The sequence below is a fragment of the Myotis nattereri genome (genome assembly GCF_964212035.1).
Source record: "Myotis nattereri genome assembly, chromosome: 9".
NCBI lineage: Eukaryota > Metazoa > Chordata > Mammalia > Chiroptera > Vespertilionidae > Myotis > Myotis nattereri.
The window spans coordinates 46373438-46393187 of record NC_138084.1 but is presented as its reverse complement, the minus strand read 5'-3'; the positions used below and the strand labels follow the sequence as shown (position 1 = coordinate 46393187).

The window sequence follows — 19750 nt, the reverse complement described above, 5'->3', positions numbered from 1 at the left end:
GCCTCTGTCCTGGGCCAGGTCGGGCACCCAGGGCACACATGAAGGGAGGGAGTAGAGGACAAGCTGGACAGCCAGTGTCCAGGAGGCTGTCGGCCAGTGGATGGACAGCGAAGCGCTGGGACAGTCCCCGCTCACCTGATGCTTGCGCTCGGCCTCCTCCTTGGCCTTCTTGGCGCTCATCTCCTTCCGCAGCTTCTCCTCCTCCGCCAGCCGCATTTTCTCGGCCTCCAGACGCCGCCGGTACTGAGGGAAGGGAGAGCCGATGGGCACGAACCATGTGGAGCTGGCCCCGTGCTTCCTCCAGCTCTGCCCCACCCACCTGACTGAGGCCTGGGAGAGATTTGCCAAATCATTTGGCAGATGGGGAAACTGAGGCACCTGAGACATTCCCCGGGTCACACGGCTCGGGGGCCGGGGAGTAGGTTTGACACCAGTGATCCCCAAACCAAACCAGGTTCACTGGCACCTCCCAGAGATTTGTCCTCGGCTGGGAGAATGAGCATGAGGGGTCTGGTCCCAGTGCGGCCATTCCTCAGGGGAGACCCAGCCCAGCCCTAGGTCTCAGCCAGCAATGGGGTGATGTGTCCCCCTGCGATGAGCACTCGCCCCTCTCCGGCGGGCACTGCTCACCTCGGCCCGGAGGCGCCGGTGCAGCCTGCGGGCGATCATGCCCCGGGCGTAGGCCTGCACGGTGAGCACGGCCCAGAGGCGGTGGCGGAAGGCCTTGCGCACCAGGTAGGCCCGGCAGCGCGCCTGGAACTGGATGATGCGCCGGCGGGCCAGGCGGTACTGCTGGTGCAGCTTCCGGGAGCGGTGCAGGGCCTGCAGCCGCAGGAAGCCCAGCCGCATCTGCAAGGACAGCCCGCTCAGAGCCCCGGCCCCGCTCCCGCCGCGTGCCCCGCAGGAACACCCTGACTCCCTGGACCGGGGCCCCCGGAGGGAAGCTCTGCCTCCTCTCAGGCGGAAGGTTCCCAGGAGTGGCCTTGGCGCCCCATCCTCAGACCAGGAGCTGCTCTCCTCCCCGTCTGCCTCCCCAGCCCAGCCCCAGGCTGCAGCCCAGTTGCTCCCCTGAGGTCAATGGGACACCCCTGCTTCGGGCCCCCTCGGAGGTCTCTAAGGACCTAGTGCTCACGCTCATCCAAACATTCCAGAAGAAAAACCTAAACATCGCTGACCAGATGGGAAAAGGCACGAGAACCAGACTTGGACTTGGGGCTGGGGAAATGGCCGGGGCAGGATGGGGCAGTGGCAGGAGGCCAGGCGTCTGGGCACAGGTACATCCTGCTGCTCCGGCAGCCGGCAGGTTCAAAGGCCTCGTGGGGCAGGAGCAGCCCCCCTGGGGAGGCTCACCAGCTCATAGTTCCTCCGGCAGTTGTGGCCCCGCCAGTGCCTCTGGATCAGGGTGGCAGCGTTCTTCAGCTTCAGGAAGTTGGACCTGAAACAGCAGGAGATCCTCAAAGCAGAGACGCAGAGACGGGGTGCCCAGAGGCAGCAGGGTGCAGGCGGGGCTTGGAATCAGGACAGCAAGGCTAGTCCCAGCCCTGCGTCTCCTGGATCAATGACCTGGGGCAACAGGGTATCACCTCTCTGCCTCAACTTCCTCATCTGTGAAGTGGGTAGAATGATACCTGCCCTGCCTGCTCACAGGCTTGTCACATGAGCCCATAAGGAGATTTTCCATGTTTATGGAATAAATAAATAAATAAATAAATAAATGTATGAATAATAAGTAAATAATCTTAAAGATTAAAATATTTGAAATGTGTGAACTTCACTCACTACTATCAGATTTCCCCATTTTATAGATGAGAAAACTGAGACTCGATGACGCTGGACTGGAGCCCACATTGTCTGGCTGAGTGGGCGCAATGCTGTTCCCCCGCACACTCTACATGACAGTCACCTGTGACCGGATGGAGGACAAAGAGGCCACACGTCCAACAGCAGGTGTCTGCTGGATGTGGAAATACATGTAGGAGGAGTGAAAAATTAATACGGCCACGTGTGAATGAACCAGCACGCCAATGCCTGGAGCCACACAAGAGCAAGTGAGCAACTGTGGAAGGAAACAGTAGATGGGTGGGCAGGCACACAGATGAACAGACAGGTGGGTGGGTGGGTGGGTGGGTGGATGAATGGAGAGGAGGGAGTGACCAGATGAACTGCCAACGGGGCAGGCTGTGGGATTTTTGTGGAGCCTGAATCGCACTCCAGAGTCAGTCCTGCTGATTTGTGGATTATCACAGCTATACACATGTCCCTTATTTGTAATTTATAAAATTTGTAATTTATAAAATCTCGAATTTCCTCTTTGGGAAATGTTATCAGGCATTTGAGACCACAGAGTGTCCACATGTGTGTGCCCCCTGAATCCACATGTGTGTGCCTGTGTAATCGTGTGTCTGTGTGCACCCATGAGTTGTGCAGCGTGTGCTCATGTCTAGTGTGCAGCTGGGTGTGCATGCGTATTTTTAGTGCTCCAGTTAGAGGAAAGAGGTGTGTGGGCTCCCATGGGGAGGGGCCGGTCCCGGCGCGTACCTGTCTTTGAATCCCCGGATGACCTTCTGGAGGAGGATGACTCTGTCGGTGATGGCCTTGTCCCGCTCCACCTCCAGCAGCATGTCGTGGTGGTCCTGGGGGGCAGAGCTCCTAAGCAGCGGCCCCCCACGAATCCAAGGGAAGGCCCTCTCTTCCTTCCCTTGGATTCCAGGCCTGGGGCTTGCCTGGGCCGCACAGGCTCCCAGCCCTGCTCTGCTCCGTGGGGCAGCATCTCCCAGCCACAGGACAGAGAGAGGTGCTGTGGCTGTTTCCCAGGGTTCTGGGTGGGACAGATGGAGCGGGAGGAGCCGAATCTGACTGGATGGAGTCAGAGGGTGCGATGGGCACACACAGCGGCTTCATCCCGATGGCCTTGTCCGCCGACGCCGTGCCTTCCCCGATGTCTCTGTCATATCAGCCTCTGACCTGGGCCAAGCCACCCTCTGGGATCTTGGCAGCAGCCTCCTCACCAGTCTCCTGGCCTCTGTCACTCCCCTTGGCCTCCCTAAGCAGGGACCCTCCTGAAACAACTCTCCGGTGATCTTACCGTGATGCCCATGACTCTCGGGGACAAGTCTGGTCTCCCCTGGCCTTCAGGCCCTCCATGATCCAGGCCCTGCCAAGTTCTCTAGGCCTGTCCCCTCCTCACCCCCACACCCCCACCCTTCACTCTGGTTAGACAAAAATCTCATCATTCATTCAATGCCTTTAAAACTAATGTCTCCATTGCCGGCCCCGTGCTAGGTGCTGGAGTGGGTCCCTGGGGAGCCAGGCAGAAAGGCCCCCCCCCCCCCCGTGCTGAGTCTCTGTGGGGAGCCACATCCACCAGCTAATCACAGACCACATCTCCTGTGGCGAGAGCTCAGCACAGAGGAGCTGCTCAGCCATGCCTTTCTGAATGAGTGAACGAATGAACGAATGCATGGATGGGAAGTGGACATTGAGACTGGAAGCCACTGCCGGTTGCTGAAGAGCCCAGAGAGGTGAGGCTGGGGGGCAGTGCCCTGCGTGCCCTCCCTCCCTTACCTACAGGGCCGGGCATCAGACCAACCCTGGCTGCAAGCCCAGGGCCTGACCTCGGCATCTCACTTCTTCTCTCTGAGCCTCTGAAATGGGCATAATGATCCTACCTCACTGGCTGCTGTGATGACTAAATAAGATCATGGACAAAAAGCCCCACCGAGTCTGGGCAGTTGTGGGATGCACGCCCGGTGCACACATTTTTCCGACGAGGAAATGAAGGCTCGGGGAGATGAAGGGACTGGCCTGTGGCCCCGCAGCCAGGAAGGAATGACACTGGAGCCCGGGGCCCCCTCCGGCTCCGGGCTGGCTCCTTCCTTCCCTCCACCCAGATGTCCTGCGCAGCCCAGGCCCCACCCGGTACCAGAGGAAGGAGCCCTGCCCTGTGACCCTGAACGGCCAGAAAGCGAACGCGACGGAAATGGAAATGAGGAAGCCCGCAGGCTGAGAGCTCACACTGGCCCTGAGGCAGCAGCCCAGCCACCACCAACAGCCAGCAAGCTCTGCTCCAAGGCCAGGACGCCCCAGGACCTCGCTTCCTGCTCCCAGCTCAGGCTGCGGTGGGAGCCAGAGAGCTCCAGGTTTGTGCTCAGGGAGGGTAGGAACCAGGGACACTAGAGAGTGAGGGGGTGGCACCCACCAGAGCCTGGGGTGAGCCCTGCCTGGCAGGAAACCACAGTCGAGAAATCCCCCACCAGGCACATCCCATTTTATGGGGAAATGAGGCTCAGCAAGAGCCAGTGGCCTGCCCAGAGTCCCAGGGAAGACAGCCACGGGGTCCGCATTGAACCCATGAGCCCACTTTGGTCTTCTATTTTCTCACCCAGTGTCAGTGCTCTGACCCCAACCCCAGGTCACAGCTGGGCTCAATACCAGTTGCCCCTCCCCTACCAAGATGGCCTGATTTCCCGCCCACACGCCCACTCGTCCTATCACAGATTGCAGGATGGGAGGATGCACAGGCCCAGCCCTGACCCCGTCTGACGCCAGCTTCTCCAAAGAGGCCCCCTGGCGCCCGTTCCCACCGTGACAGGAGTCCACAGCCCCCAAGGCAGTCGGCTTGGAGCCTTTCTCACCTTCAGAAAGATCTTGGTTTTGCCAATCTGCCAGTCGTCGTGCGTGCCCAGCACAGCCTCAGCCATGCGCTGGCAGGTCCCCCGAAGGTCGTCCTGTGGGGCAAGGGCGCATCAGGGAATGGGCAGTGGGAAAGGCCACCTCTGTGCTCCTCCCACGGCTGGGAGGCAGGGCTCTCGCTCCAGCTCTGCCCCAACTCCCTGTGTGACCCAAGCAGGCCCTGCCTTCTCTGACCCTCCCTTCTCTCCTCAGCTCGGCAGGGTGCCTGCAGGACCCTCTCCCGCATCTGCCCGGCTGGAGAGGCTCAGTGGTTGAGCATCAACCCATGAACCAAGACGTCGCCGGTTCGAGTCCCGGTCAGGGCACATGCCAGGGTTGTGGGGACTGCAGGAGGCAGTCGATCAATGGTTCTTTCTCATCACTGATGTTTCTATCCCTCGCTCCCTCTCCCTTTCTCTCTCTAAAAGAAAAATCAATAAAAAACATATTTTTAAAAACACCCCTCTCCCACATCTAACACCTACAGCCCACTTGGCAGCCCTGGTCTCATCCAGTACACCCACCGGTGAAGTCCACGGCCAGCAAGCACGGCCATCGAAGCCCTCGCTGCCCTCCTGACCCCAGTTTCCCAGCCGCACCTCAGGAGGCAGGCGGACGTCACGCCCGGCACCCCGTCTCAAGGGGAAAATGGGCCCTTGCCCAGCCCAGAGCTGGGACCGTTCCTCCTGCCCCCGTGCCCCAGCTCTGTACCTGCTTGTAGGCCGGCTTCACGCCGGGCAGCAGCACTCGGTACCGCTCCACGAACTCCACGAAGCTGTAGCGGATGGGGTAGCCGGCTCGGCGGATGCGGATGGTCTCCATCATCCCCGAGTACCGCAGCTGGCGCACGCACAGGTGCCGGTCGAACAGCTGCCCAGAGCCAAGCGCGTCAGTGCTGGCGGCTCCTGCTGGGAGCCCAGCCCTGCTCCGCGTGCCCCCAGCCCCAGACATAGGCCCGGAGAGGCCCAGGCCGCACAGCAGATGAGGAGCAAAGGTGGGACGGAACCTGGGTCTGCAGTTCAAACCCACATGGCAGCAAGAAATGAGATCCTCACGGAGGTGAGCTGGTGCTCGGGGGCAGAGAGGAGAGATGGCTTAATTCCCCCTGGGACATGGGGGGGGGGCTGCCTGGGGGAGGCAGCCTTTGCTCTAACCCTGGAGAACACTGGAGGGGCAGGGCGAGCATATGCAAAGGTGCGGAAGCCTGAAAGTGCAGGGCATGTCGGGGGACTTCACAGGGACTGCGGAGGCTGACCCACGCCAAGACTGTGGTTGTGCAGGTGCTGGGTGCCTGGCACATCCCAGGGGTTGCCCTTCGTGCTACGGTCATTGCAGATTTGTCATTATTTAGACAACTGTCTGGCTGCTGACAGTTAAGTGCCTTAATTGGTCTAATCGGCGCACAGTTGTTTTTGTGATGGCAGCCGCAGGGCCAGCCTGGGGTTCCTGGAGGGCTGAGAAGGCCCTCGGGGGCCTGGCTAGGGGGGCCGCAGGCAGTGAGCGGTCAGACGCGTTTGACTCCTGTCTCTCACTGCAGTGGAGGGGCCTGGACAGGGAGGCAGGGGCAGGAAGGCGGAGGGCAGTGAGGATGTCCTGCTATCAAGGTCCAGGCCACAGATGCTGGGGTCGGGGCCCAGAGAAGGGCATCTGAAAGGTGGTACCCAACTGCCTGGCAGGGCCCTGGCCTCATTCCTCCTGCTTTAGGTGGGGAGCTTGCTGGGGCCCCTTTGAACCTCACACCCTGCAGACCTGGCCCTGAGCCCCCAGGGGACCCATCAGGTCAGCGCACTCCGCACTCTGGGGAATGCATCCAGCAGGGGGCAGGGCCAGCACGCGCAGACGGGCTGGCTTCCTTCCGCCACCTGTTTCCTCTCCCTCCAGGCACTTTCCCTGGCCCCCCACCTTCTGTCCCACCCACCCCCGCCCCAGCCTCTAGGAAGAGCATGTGGCAAACAACACATCCAGGGCCCTGGGAGGACGGGCACCCAGTGAGGATTTGGGCTCTGCAGCTGCAAACCCCTTAACCTCCCGGAGCCTTCGGTCCCACATCTCGAATGTGGGGGCCCTCACCCAGTCCCCACCCTGCCCCCCACGGCCCGGCCCCTCCACCGCCCCCCCCCCCCAGGCTGGTTCCACTCACCATGGGCTTCTTGAACTCGTTGGGCTTGATGCAGCGCACGAAGAAGGGCTGGCAGGCACCCAGGGTGCGCATCAGCAGCTCCAGCGACCGCTTGAACTGGCTGCTGAGCGTGGGCGAGCGCTTCCTGGTCTCCGCGCCCTGGGGGGACGGACCACAGCGATGGGAGGGGCTGACCTGTGTCCCGCCAGCACTCGGGAAGGGAAGGGAAGGGGAGGGAAGGGACGGTGGGAGGTCAGCGGGCTCAGGGCCTGAGGGAGGACAGCCCAGCGGCGAAGCAGGCTGCCCGGGACTTGGGGTTTCCCTGTGACCTGTCTGGTCTGAGCTGGAGCTTGGACCCAGGCGTGCCCGCTCCAGGGAGCCGCCTGGGACCTGAGCCAGAAAGAGCCCTGGTGTGCTGGAGGCTTCTAGGCAAGGCTCAGCCCCTCTCTGAGTCCCCAGTCTCCCTCTCCAGGAATAAATGAGTGGCCGAACACGCTCACTCAGGGCACGGGTAAGGGGAGGGGTCCTTCCTACAGACAGGTGAGAGGACCTAAACTCAAACCCTGGCCCACCACCTCCTGTGTGGTCCTGAGCGCGGAGCCTCCCTCCCTATCAGGCTGACAGGCTGTGATGAGAGTGGCACAGTGGACGTGAACAGCAACCTGGGAACCTGGGATAGGGGGTGGGGGCTGGAGGGTGGGGGATTGGGGGAGGGCTGCCTGTGCTCTCCCCTTCCTGTGGGATTAGTGGTTCAGCAGCTGGCCTGGCCAAGCAGGTCTGGGTCAGCCTCCTAAGAAGGCACAGAGCTGGCCTCCCACTGTGTGGCCCAAGGCCCATGGCTCTGTGCTCTGCCAGCCAGTCTCTCTGGAGAGCCCACCAGGGACCCCTGCACCTCCCTGCCCTGGTGGAGCCCCTCTCAGAATATGGTGAGATGGTGGGGTGGGGTGGGGTGGGGTAGGGAGGCCAGACAGCAAACAAACAGGAAGTGGACCATCTCAGACTGATACCCAGACACTGGCCATAGAAACCAGATTCTATTCCAAAGCATTTTGATGTTATGGTTTTGCTGGAAACTTCTGTTGGGTGAGGATTTCTTATGAATGAATTTGATTATTATTGTAAGGTTTTATGCTACACGTAAGACATAAATGTAGCTGATCTCCTGCAGCGCCCAAAACCCGGGGTGCAGATGCAGACATGTGAGGTGTGTGGAGGGGGGTGGGCAGAGGCATTGAAGCCATAGCCCATGAGCCTCAGACTGAAATGAACCTGCCGAGAAACAGCCAACACTTGCTGGTCTGAAATGTGCAGTGTTTTCCGTTGTCGTTTTATTTGGAGCATTTCCTAAGGTTTGCCAAGGGAAGCTGGGGGTGTTTGCAGGGGGGTGGGGTGGATGTCAGGCTGGCTGCCCCCAACCCTGACCCAGCAGCAGCACTGGGACGGAGAGCTGTCCAGGTTGGGCTGTGCCCAGCCTGTGTGGGAGCCCCTGCCCTAAGCACACACAGCACAGACACAGAACTCATACACAGCTCACAGAACACACACATAGCATACACAGCACACAGCTCACAGAACACACACAGCATACACAATGCACAGCTCACAGAACACACACACAGCATACACAACACACAGCTCACAGAACACACACACAGCATACACAACACACACAGCATACACAACACACAGCTCACAGAACACACACAGCATACACAGCACACAGCTCACAGAACACACACAGCATACACAATGCACAGCTCACAGAACACACACACAGCATACACAACACACAGCTCACAGAACACACACAGCATACACAATGCACAGCTCACAGAACACACACACAGCATACACAACACACAGCTCACAGAACACACACACAGCATACACAACACACAGCTCACAGAACACACACAGCATACACAATGCACAGCTCACAGAACACACACACAGCATACACAACACACAGCACACAACACACACAGCATACACAATGCACAGCTCACAGAACACACACACAGCATACACAACACACAGCTCACAGAACACACACAGCATACACAACACACAGCACACAACTTATAGAACATATAGCACACACATACAACACACAGAGTGCACAAGTTACAGAACACACAGCACATACATATAACACACAGAGCGCGCACACAGCACATATACACAACCACACACAAGACCCACAGCTTTCTTTGGTTTTGACCACAATGGAACCACCTTAGTCTGTGTTTGCTGAGCTGTGGGCCGCGTGAGGACAGGTGGGCCTGCCTTTCTTACTGCGGTGCCCAGGGCCTGGCACGGAACCAGCCCACAGCACAGCTGATCTGAAGTGCTGCTGACCTCGTTCCAGGGCTCCCAGAAATGGTCCACCTCCGATTGCTCAGGCCAAAACCCTAGTAGCCATCCAGCTGCTAGCACAGACAGCAGGCCAGCATCTTCTCGGCTCCCCTCCAAAGGAGGCCCAGGACCTGCGTCCTTCCCACTCCTCACTGTCCGCCCGGTCCAAGCCACCAGCGGCTCTCTCAGATCCCTGCAAGAACCTCCAAGCTGCTCTGTCCCCCCACACTGCCTCCACTCTGCCATGACACAACAGCCGACAGCAGCCACAAGACCTGGCCCCTGTAGCTGCTCGCTGTCCACACCCGCTCGCTCCCTCCAGCCAGCCGCCTCCCGCCTCCTGCTCTTCCTATAAGGCACTGGCAGGCTCAGGCTGAGGAGCACCTGAGGGCGTGGACTCGCTGTCCCCTCTCCCTGCCGTGCTTTTCCCCCCACAATGCACATGGCGGGCTTCTCCGCGCACCCCCCCCCCCCGCCCCGCCTTTATCGACGTCTCCATAGGCCTTTCCCGATGCCCCTGTTCAACATTGCAACGCCTCCCCAACCGGCATTCCCCATTTCTCAATCTTTCTCCATGTCATATAGTCCCGCCTGACATGCTATATACTTTACTTATTGCCAACTGATTAACTGTTTCCCCTTCTGCCAGATTGTAAGTTTCATGCAGACAGGACATTTTCCCCGTTTTGTTCACTACTATGGTGTCAACACGTAGGACAGCGTCTGGCATATAGGGCACACCAGCAGTTATGCCTGGATCATGGAGCGAACGGGCCACGGAGCGCGGGCTCTGCCATCACCCCCTGGCCACCTGGGCTCCTGATTTGGCTTTTATCGGTGAGGGGAAAGGTGGCCCTTCCTGGTATTCCTCGTCTTGGGGATGACCTGAAGATATCTGGGGATGGCATCTGGGAGGGTGCGGGGGGGTGGGGGTGGGCAGGTAGGGTAAAGGCAGGAGTGAAAAGTCCAGAAGTCATTGTTAAGTGACTCCACAGAAGGGACCTAAGAGGCAGGCACCTGAGTGTGAGGGGAATGGGGCTGGGAAGCTGCCGGCACAGAGTGAACAAAACGTCCGTGGACTCGGGGCCCCAGGGACACGTGACTGGGGTTAGACATTAATCCGGGTGCTCAGTGCCGCCGTCCTGATGGCTCAGCTGAGCTTCCCAGCAGCAGTGGCTGGGGTGGGGCTGCCAGGGCCGTCCTGGGGAGCAGACACAAGAAGCAAGGCTGGGAGCTCAGGGGTGGGGGCCTGCACGGGACATGCGTTCAGATCGCTGGACAAGGCGTCTGGGCTTCCGCCCCGAGAGAGCACTGCAGCCAGCACGCTGTGTGGAATAAACTGACTGCACGGTTCACCCAGCCGGGTCCCGTGTGCCTTTAACAGACCCGCGGTGTTGCCGGCGGGTACAGAGCATTTTTCTTCTCGAGGGGGACGCTCACAGAGACACCATCGTGCAGTGGAAAGAGCGGGGGCTTGAAAAGCCTCACTAGCCCTCCCTTGCATGTGACCTTGGACAAGTCGCTGTACCTCCACGAGACAGACCTGGATCTAACCCTTGTGTGGCACAAGCTGTGTGAACTCAGGCAAGCAGCTAGGCCTCTCTGGGCCCCAGCTTCCTTAGCTGTCACCTGGGGGCAATCGTACTTTGGGGTGAGAGGAGAGGGGGTGGGAGGAGACGGGGTGCAGTGGTATTCCAGGACCATGAAGACCAGAAGGAGTGGGTGGGCCTGGCAGGTGGGCTGAGAGGAAAGAATGGAAAGGACGAGAGGAAAGAATGCAGGAGAGCCTGGAGGTCTCATCAATGTGACCCTGGGTCAGGTGGATTCGGGGTGGGAGTGCTCGGAGCTGGTGCTTCAGGAGTCTGGGCCCCGTTTTGGTGGTGGCCCTACCTTCACGCTGTTAACTGACTGAGCCACAACAGGGGTGGGGTCCAGGGCTGCTCCGTGGGCAGCGGACAGAGGCCCCCCTGCTCCTGCCCCACTCTGCAGCCGAGGCTTTCACGAATTGTTTCAGGACTCTGTGAGGAACTGGGCAGCAGGGGGCGCCAGACATCCAGGAAGGAAGAGGGACTCAGCATTAGACCACGTGTGGGGCGATGTCAGGACTAGACAGAGGAGACGGAGGGTTCCGAAGGGAAAAGGGAGGCAAAGGGGATGCCAGAGCTCTGCCGCCGCTAAGGGGGCCCCAGCACCTTCGGCACCTAAAGCACCTGGGAGCCACGACCTGAAGGGGTGCTGTTCCAGAGCCTAGCACAGTGGTCGGCAAACTGCGGCTCGCGAGCCACATGCGGCTCTTTGGCCCCTTGAGTGTGGCTCTTCCACAAAAGACCACGTGCGGGAGCGCATGTACAGTGCGATTGAAACTTTGTGGCCCATGCACAGAAGTCGGTATTTTGCGGAAGAGCCACACTCAAGGGGCCAAAGAGCCACATGTGGCTCGCGAGCCGCAGTTTGCCGACCACTGGACCCTAGCAGGTCTGGGCGAGGCCTTCTAGGGCCAGCTCCCCCGGATGCTGACTTGGAGTGGGTCACACCCATCTCTGAGCTTTCTATCCGAAAAATGCAGAAAACACCACCTGCCCCTCCTGCCGCACAAGGTCACTGAGGACCTGACCGAGCGCAGGGCCTGGGAGGAGCTGCCTTGATGCCTCGAAGAGGCTCAGGGGGGGCAGAGGACGGGAGACTCGGGTTTGGTCTCGGCTCTGCCCCTGGCTCACGGGGCAGCTGGGCAAGTCTTGCCTCTTTTTCTAAGACTCAGTTTCCTTCTTCAAGAAACTGAGATGCCTGCAATACACACACTCAGAAACCAAAAACAAAATCACTCCACAAACCACTCCACAAAAAAACACACTCAAAAAAAAAGAAAGAAAAATAAAGAAAAGCCAGCCCTTTCCCCAAACCTTGGTGCCATGGGGACCAAGGACACAGCCTAGTCCCAGAGACCTCAGGGCTTTTACCTTCGCAGAAGCTGCTGACTGGCGGAGGGTGCCCGATGAGTAACCACAGAGATACTATAGCAGGAACCACAGTGCAGGCGCGATGGGGGGAGGGGCAAGGAGAACGGGGTGGGTCAGAACAGAGGGCGAAACCCACCAGGGAGAGAAGAGGACCCGCAGGGCAGAGGTCTGGGCTCCTGGGGCTGGGGGCATCTGAGGCACCTGGACGGGCACCGAGGGGGTAGCGGCTCTGCCGGCCCTGTGAGCCTCTCCGTGCCCCTCCAAGAAGCCAGGGGACAGGAGGAAATATGAGAAAAAGGCATATGATCCTGCAGGGAGAGGCCCACCAGCCTCCCACTCGAGGGACAAAGGAGAGACGGACGGTGAGGAATTCTCCACCCACGGGCTCCAGGGCTGGTGCACATCTATCCTTTGTGCCTTTTCTCTGAATGCCACACCTACCGACGACCTGAGGCTGGACCTGCTCCCTGTTAGCAGTAGGAGGTCTGGGGGGAGGGGGGGCCCCATGGTAAACCAAGTCCTGATCAGGCTCTGCTCTGTGACCTCTCACGTGACCCTTCTCTGGGCCTTGCACACACACACCACCTCCCCGCACCCTCCCCCCCCACCCCGAGTCAGTACAGGACCAGATGGGAGGGTCCTGGAGGCCCCCGACCCCTCCTAGAGGCATAGGAAAGCTCTGTCCCGGCTCTGCGGCCAGAGGGACACGCTGAGGCTGTTGGACAAGGGTGCCTAGACACGGGCCTGGTGCCTGGGGACCCCTCCCGCCCCATGGAAGCCCTGCCCCCACGTTACCATGGCGACGTCGGCCTGGAAGATCTGCTTGATGAACTTGTTCCTGGAGGAGTGGACCAGCTGGATGATGTCTCCGTGCAGGGTGTCCCGGTTCTTCTCCAGGAAGCCTGGGCAGCGGCAGAGAGTGGTCATGCCTCGCGGGCTCCGGCTGCCTCCGCCTGACAAGACTCAGCCCCGCCTCCCCCCGCCCAAATCCAAGGCCAGAGGATCCTCAACATTCACCCAGTCCACCCACATCCGTGTTTCAGGGGGGGCACTGAGGCCGGGAGAGGACAGCCACTGGCCCAAGGTCACAGAGAGAGTGAGGGCAGAGCCTGAGCTGGAGCTCCATCACCCCAACCACACAGCCCCTCCTCAGGCTGGTCAGAGAGAGGGCAGCAGGTGTGTCCCGGGGACGGAGTGGGCACCTCCCTGGGTGAGCCCCAGTGCCTAAAATGCCAGCCTCAGTCTTTTAAACAAAGGTGTCAAAAGCAATGGTAAGTGTCACCTGGGAGAGACTACATGTTGATCTGGTACCAGCTAATAGTACAAAAATTAACTCACAACAGCTTGCCTTATGTTTTCAATGTCCCCTCACAGCTGCCCCCGCGCCCAGGAGGTGTGGGACAAGCAGGGATTATCTTCTCATCCCACAAGGGAGTAAATCAATGTTCAGAGCAGCTAAGCAAGTCACAGGCAGAGTTAAGACAAACTCAGGACCACCGGCGCAGGCCAAGGAGGCTTCCCTACACCACACAGACCCCAACTGCCGCTCCCAGTTAATGGGGAGTTAGGAGCTGGTTAATAGGGGGGTTGTTGGGGGGGCAGGAGACAGATGCTCAGGGCTGAGGAGGAGGGACACTGCAGAGGGCAGCACCCTCTCCCCACAGGACTCAGGCTGCCCGGGCTGGTAGATGGCACAGAGACCAGTGCCGGGCTGCCCTCCAGGCATCTGAGGAGGGGTGAGCTGCAGGGGCACTCGCAGTGGAGGGGTGGGCTCTGGGGTCGGCATGGATTGTGGGGCTCTAAGGAACGCGCTGAGACCTGGGAAGGTGCCCTCTGGGCCTCAGCTTCCTCGTCGGTCAGATGGGAAAGACAGCACTCAAAGGCTGTTGCTTCTCTTCAGATCACCCATCACCATCCATGTCACGAATGAAATGCCGGATTAAAACAGCACTTGGCCAACCAGAAAATGCTGGCAGAATTGCTTCAGGCAGCTCAGAACTGGTCAGTGATCTGAGGAAGGCATTTCACTCTCTGGACCTCAGCTGGCAAATCCATAGAAGTAGATGACCCTCGTGTTCCCTCCAGAGCTAACGTTCTATAATTCTACAGCTTCATGTAAAATTCCCTCCGCCTTCACTTCTGCATCCTCAGCAACACAGGAAGCCTGGCACGTAACAGATGCTCAGTGAGTGTTGGTGGCACTGAACTGAAAACTGCAATCCTCTGTTGCTCCAAACAACAGACCCATTGGTTTGCCCAAGAGTCCTTCTCACGTGACGTTGGCGTCCTTCTCTCGACAGCCCGGTTGGAGCTCACATTTCATATTGTAAGGCGGGCTGAGCAGCCTTCAGAGCCCACCCCTGCAGCATGGCTCATGACACACTACTGCCTCTGGACCAGCTCAACAAGGACCTGCTAAACTGATGACTATTCTTATTTGTTTTGAATGTCAAAGGCTTGGGCTGTGGGTGGGACCCTTTGGGGCTGAATGACCGGAGCTCCATGCAGACACATCCCACAACGGAGACCCAGTCAAGGCTGGCCCTTCAGTCCAACGGGGCGGGCTAGGACCACCTGCAGGCTTTTGGCAGACCCTGTGAGAATTCCGAGTGGAGTAAACTGGACTGTGTTCTGACCCTCTTCTTGGCGTCTAGCTTGAAATGAACCCAATTGCATGTCCCAGGAGGGAAGAGGAACATCCCCTTCAAAGCTCACACGTGGTCCTTTTGCTAAAAGAGTCTTGGAGGGTAACTGGGCTGGTTCTAGGCCTGGGTTTGCATCCAAAGGCTACGTCTTGTAAGGACCATGAACCCCCCCTTATGAGCCTCAGTTTCCCATTGTACGGATGAGCACTGAGCCCACCCCAAAGAGCTGAAAGCAGGGACTCGGATACGTGTACACCACGTTCTCAGAGCATCATCTGCAGCAGCCACCTCATGGAGACAACGCAAGCGTCCATCAACAGATGAAACGATACTAAAGAGGACACGTGCTCCAACAGCCACGCACCCGAGGACCTTATGTTCTGTGAAGTGAGCCAAACACAGAAGGACAGATATTGTAGATTCCACTCCCAGAAGCACTTCAGATGGTCCAACATGTGAGACGGAAAGCAGGATCGGGGGTACCAGAGGCTGGGGGGAGGGCGAGGGGGAGTTATTGTCAGTGGGGTGCAGAGCTCCTATTTGGGGTGACGAATAGGCTCTGGAAACGGATAGTGATGATGGTCACGCTAATAGTGATGATGGCTGCACTATATTGTGAACAACTTAATGCCACTGAATCATAGACGTAAAGATTGTTAAAATAGTAAATTTTGTATTATATATTTTACTGCAACACTTTTAAATCTCTAAAACAAAGCAAAAAAAGCACTGATACCACCGTTTCCACCTTGCATTCCAGGACCTGGGTCTCTGCCCTGGGCTGGAGAGGGTGAGGGAGGGAGGGGCCCAGACAAGGAGACAGCCCCAGGCAGCCCGCCTGTACCTTGAGTCTCATAGTAGACGACACCAGCAAAGTGGTTGATGCCGAACTGGGTCTCGTGATTGTTCTTGGGAGGAATGTAGTTGGAGTTGAGCTTGTGCTGCGAGTTCAGCTTATGCAACATGGTGGCGTCCGTGCCCTGTGGGGACCGAGGGCAGCTGTCGGGCCTCCTCTCCCATGCCCCCCACCTCCACTCCCCCCACTCTCCACCAGGCCCCACTGCCTGTCCTGCCCCATGTCTTTGCACCCCCTCTTCTGTCTTTCTTAAGAGCTTTTCTCCCTTTGCTCAGAGGAGCTCTCTGAGCCTCCACTTGCCCACCATGATAATACAGTCCAGTTTAGAAAATCTACTCCTGGGAATAAAACCCTGGGAACAGTCCCTCCCACTCCAAGGCCTAGTCCGTGTGGGGAGCACCTATTCTGCGCCAGCTGCATGCTTAGATCTTCAGCGTTGGGTGCAGGACCCAGATGAATGCACTTGAGTTGGCCCAGAGCCACCCTGAGAGTGGGTGTCATTAGCCCCATTTTGCAGGTGAGGAGAGCGGAGGCTGGGTGTGGAGGATGAGCCTCCCCCATCACCACCACACCCCCTCAGTCCCCCGCAGGCCCACCTTGGGGAACTTGCTCTCCTCGTCGATGAGGGAGATGATGTTCATGGGCTTGTTGGCGATCATGTCCAGGGCGTCCTGGTTGTCGGTGAACTCGATGTGCAGCCAGTCGATGCTCTCCAGGTCGTACTCCTCCTGCTCCAGCTTGAACACGTGCCGCACGAAGAACTGCTGCAGGTGCTCGTTGGCGAAGTTGATGCAGAGCTGCTCAAAGCTTGGGGGGGGGGGGTGCGCAGGGGACACAGGGACAAGGGGGTGTCATTCAGGCCCTGCTCCACTGCTCGGGGGCCCAGCTCTGCCTCCACGTCTGAGGGGGCCCGGGACTGCCACGTCCAACCCCCTATGAGCAGGAGGGGACACCAAGGCCCAGCGAGAGCAAAGCATCCCCCCAAAGTCACTCAGTGAGTCAGAGGGAGAGCTAAAGCCAGGGCCTGGGGCTCAGGACCCTTCCCCTGCATGACCAGGCCCTGGGGAGGGCGGGCAGGTGGGCTCCAGCCCCAGGCAGAGCGCCTGGGAGGGGCAGAGCCAAGGCTGGGGAGGTGGCCCAGGAGGAGTGGTCCAAGTGATGGAGAAATGGGATTTGGGGGGGCGCTGGTGAGACTTGGAAGCAGAGCCTTGACGGCTGACATCGCTGAGCCACCAACTCAGCGCCCTCCCGGTGACACTCTGTGAATTCAATGTGGGCGTTTTGGCGGCGTGTGGGGAGGGCTTCAAGACATCCAGACATTACAGGAACTGAGGCGACTTGCGAGGGGTCACGCAGCTAGGAAGTGGGGCAGGGCCGGCTTCCTGCCACCTGGGATCCACCTGGGCCTGTTCCATCCGTCTGCCCACATGGCCCCCCAAGAGTGTGGGCCTCCAAGTGTGGCCAAAACCCCCATCTCAACCTTGGCTCAGGCCCAGCCTCACTTGCTTCCAGGCACCTTGCAGCTGGGCACAGGCCAATGGGCAGCAGGGCCTGGGGTGTCCTTGACCATATAAGAGCCTCCCCACCACCACCCCTCCTCGCTGGCCTCAGCTGGCCCAGGAACTGGAGGGGATGGGGAGGAAGGAGAGAGGGCCCACAGGGACGACGGGAGTCAAATTTCCCAGCAGCCTGGCAGCGTGAGTGTGGGGCCGACGAATGTAGTCTAAAGGGAGAGAGACGTGACCTTCCTGTCCGTGTTGTGGAGGAAAAGTCCCGCAGGGCAGAGCCCACCGCTACCTGTTCACAGCGAAGTTCTCGAACCCAAAGATGTCCAGGAGGCCGATGGACCGGCGAGAGTTCTTCACGTCCTGGGAGGGGGGCTTGTAAATCGCGGCGTTGATCTTGTCTACGATCCACACGAAGAGCCGCCCGTAGATCCCCTGAGAGGCAGGGCGGCTGCATCAGCCCTGGCCCAGCCACAGGCCCCCAGGGAGACAGGCCATGTTCCTGGGCCCTGGAGGCCTCGCTCCAGCCCCTTCCGTGGGGTAGCAAGCTCTGAAATCCCACACCTTTGCTCCAGCTGTCCCCCCTGCCCGGAGCACCCTTTTCTGCTTGGACAATTCCTATTGGTTTTTCAAAGCTCCCCAGGAAACCTTCCCTGACCTCAGAGTATGGGGAGCCCTCCTTGGGACTCCCATTTCTCCATCCATCTCTGTCTCCCCATCAGCCCTGGATGCCTTGCAGGTCCCAGAGCCCAGCACAGGGCCTAGAGCAGGCACAGCAAGCGTGTGACTGTGGACACAGGCAGGATTCGGCACCCTGCCCACCCAGCCCAGCCTTTCTTCATTGTCTTCTTTGAAGAGACCAGAGTGGGTGCCCCTGGGCTGAGAGCAGCACAGCAGAGAGAATGTCCAAAGAACATGCCCCACATGAGGGCCAAGGGGCTGGAGATCAAAGCAGGCCAGGGTGCAGGGCCCCTGGGGGCACAACTCCCAGCCCTTGTGGGACTCAGCCCAAGGCAGCCAGTGGCTGGAGCCTGGGTCCAAGGGCAGGTAGGGGTCATGGCCCAGAGGCCCACCAGCTCTGTGGACCCCTCGGCTCCTACTCGTCAACAACCCATCCTCCAGAGGGTGGGGAGAGCAGGGGCCACTCCGCAAGCCCACCTTGACGAAGGCATCGCGGACATCCAGCGCCTGCTCCCTGCTGAGCGGGGTGGACACCGTCTCGCCGCGGGTGATGAGGGTGCGGCTGGTCAGGCAGTTCATCAGGTCTGGGGGGTTCACCTGGTGGGGCGACACCGGGAGGTCACCCGGCCACCTGCCACCCCCCTAGAACTCCCACCACGCCCAGAACCCCTCCCTCTTCACAACCAGGCCTCACTGAGACTGCTCCCTCCACTCAGACGGTCCCACAGGGCAGAGCCCCACCGTAAGAATGCCCTTCCCAGGCCCTACAGCCAAATCCTCCCAACACCAACCCACCCCAACGCTGCCGGAGGGCACTGCTCTCGGATGGCCCCTGCCTGCCCCCCCGCCCCCCACCCCCGCCCCCCGTATGTCACCTGCCCTTCCCAGGACTGGCTCTTACTCTGGTTTTACTCATCGCCGTTTTCCAACCCAGGGCCAAGCCTAGTGTTTGCTAAAGACCGACAGACTGATTCATTTGGGGCCCCCAACCCTGGTCCCCTAAGTCCCTGCTGCTCCCAAGACCAGCTGGGGGAAGACAGGCTCTAGGCTCTCCTCCTCCTAGGGACCCGTGCCCAGCACAGATCCTGTGCACCGTGGGTTCTCCGTGTTGAATTTCTAGAACTTTCCCAAGCAGAGGTCCCAGCTCCTTGGGCCCCACATGCTCAGCCCCTGGGCCTGAAGTCCAAACTGTCCCTCTGAGAGAAACAAAAACAGCCGAGGGACAGAAGACCGGGCACTGACCTCGAGCAAGGATGCAGCTGTGGCCAGGGACGGGGAGAAGAGCACCTCACAGGCATCCAGGTTTTCAAATGTCCTGGCTGTCAGCAGCAAGAGGGCACGGCATCAGGCAGGGGAGGGTGGGCAGGGGCCAAGGGGGCAGTCTAAGGGGACGAATGCCCGCCCTGTCCACAGAGGACACCACACTCTGATTTAAAGCTTCTCTGGTCAATGTATGTTTGATGAATGTTCTCATCATGAACTATGGGCACCAGGAGCTTAGAAACAGTGTGTAGCCAACGCCTGGCACCCAGGTATCAGACGCTGGCTGTCATGCCCCCGCCGCCCCCCCCCCACCCCCCCAGCCTTCACTCTAGGCTCCCAGAACAACCCGTGGCTCCTCCGAGACAGGTCCTGTGGCCTTGCTTGGCTTAGTGCCTGATACTCTCTGTCCTTCCCCCAGTGCTTCCTCAGGCCCCAGAGCCTCTGCATGAACTCTCCCTTCTGCCTGGTGTACCCTTTCTTCATCTCTTAGTCTTTTTTTTAAGAATTGATTTTGAGAGAGAGAGAGAGAGGAACATCAGTTTGTTTTTCCACTCATGTATGCATTCTCTTGGTCTTTTAAGACTCACTAGACTGTGAGCTTCTTAGAGCTGGGATTATCCATCCATTCACCAAACAAACTTTCCAAGAGGGTCAGTTTCGACTTAAGCTCAGGCTCTTACTCGGTCGTGGACTGTATT

General features: G+C 59.2%; 1 protein-coding gene across 4 annotated transcripts in view; it reads right to left on the bottom strand.

Annotated features, from left to right (window-relative positions):
- Nucleotides 1-19750, bottom strand: part of MYO7A (myosin VIIA) — a gene marked incomplete at its 5' end in the record, with an annotated part of 65390 nt that overhangs the window by 28339 nt on the left and 17301 nt on the right. For all 4 annotated transcript variants that reach the window (XM_081099918.1, XM_081099919.1, XM_081099920.1 and 1 more), the window contains 13 exons: nucleotides 136-243; nucleotides 631-849; nucleotides 1351-1435; nucleotides 2539-2633; nucleotides 4635-4727; nucleotides 5383-5541; nucleotides 6812-6949; nucleotides 12898-13004; nucleotides 15592-15727; nucleotides 16200-16410; nucleotides 17401-17543; nucleotides 18267-18386; nucleotides 19032-19108. In XM_081099918.1, the coding sequence (XP_080956044.1) occupies nucleotides 136-243; nucleotides 631-849; nucleotides 1351-1435; nucleotides 2539-2633; nucleotides 4635-4727; nucleotides 5383-5541; nucleotides 6812-6949; nucleotides 12898-13004; nucleotides 15592-15727; nucleotides 16200-16410; nucleotides 17401-17543; nucleotides 18267-18386; nucleotides 19032-19108 (1691 nt within the window). The remainder of the gene's footprint in view (nucleotides 1-135; nucleotides 244-630; nucleotides 850-1350; nucleotides 1436-2538; nucleotides 2634-4634; nucleotides 4728-5382; nucleotides 5542-6811; nucleotides 6950-12897; nucleotides 13005-15591; nucleotides 15728-16199; nucleotides 16411-17400; nucleotides 17544-18266; nucleotides 18387-19031; nucleotides 19109-19750) is intronic.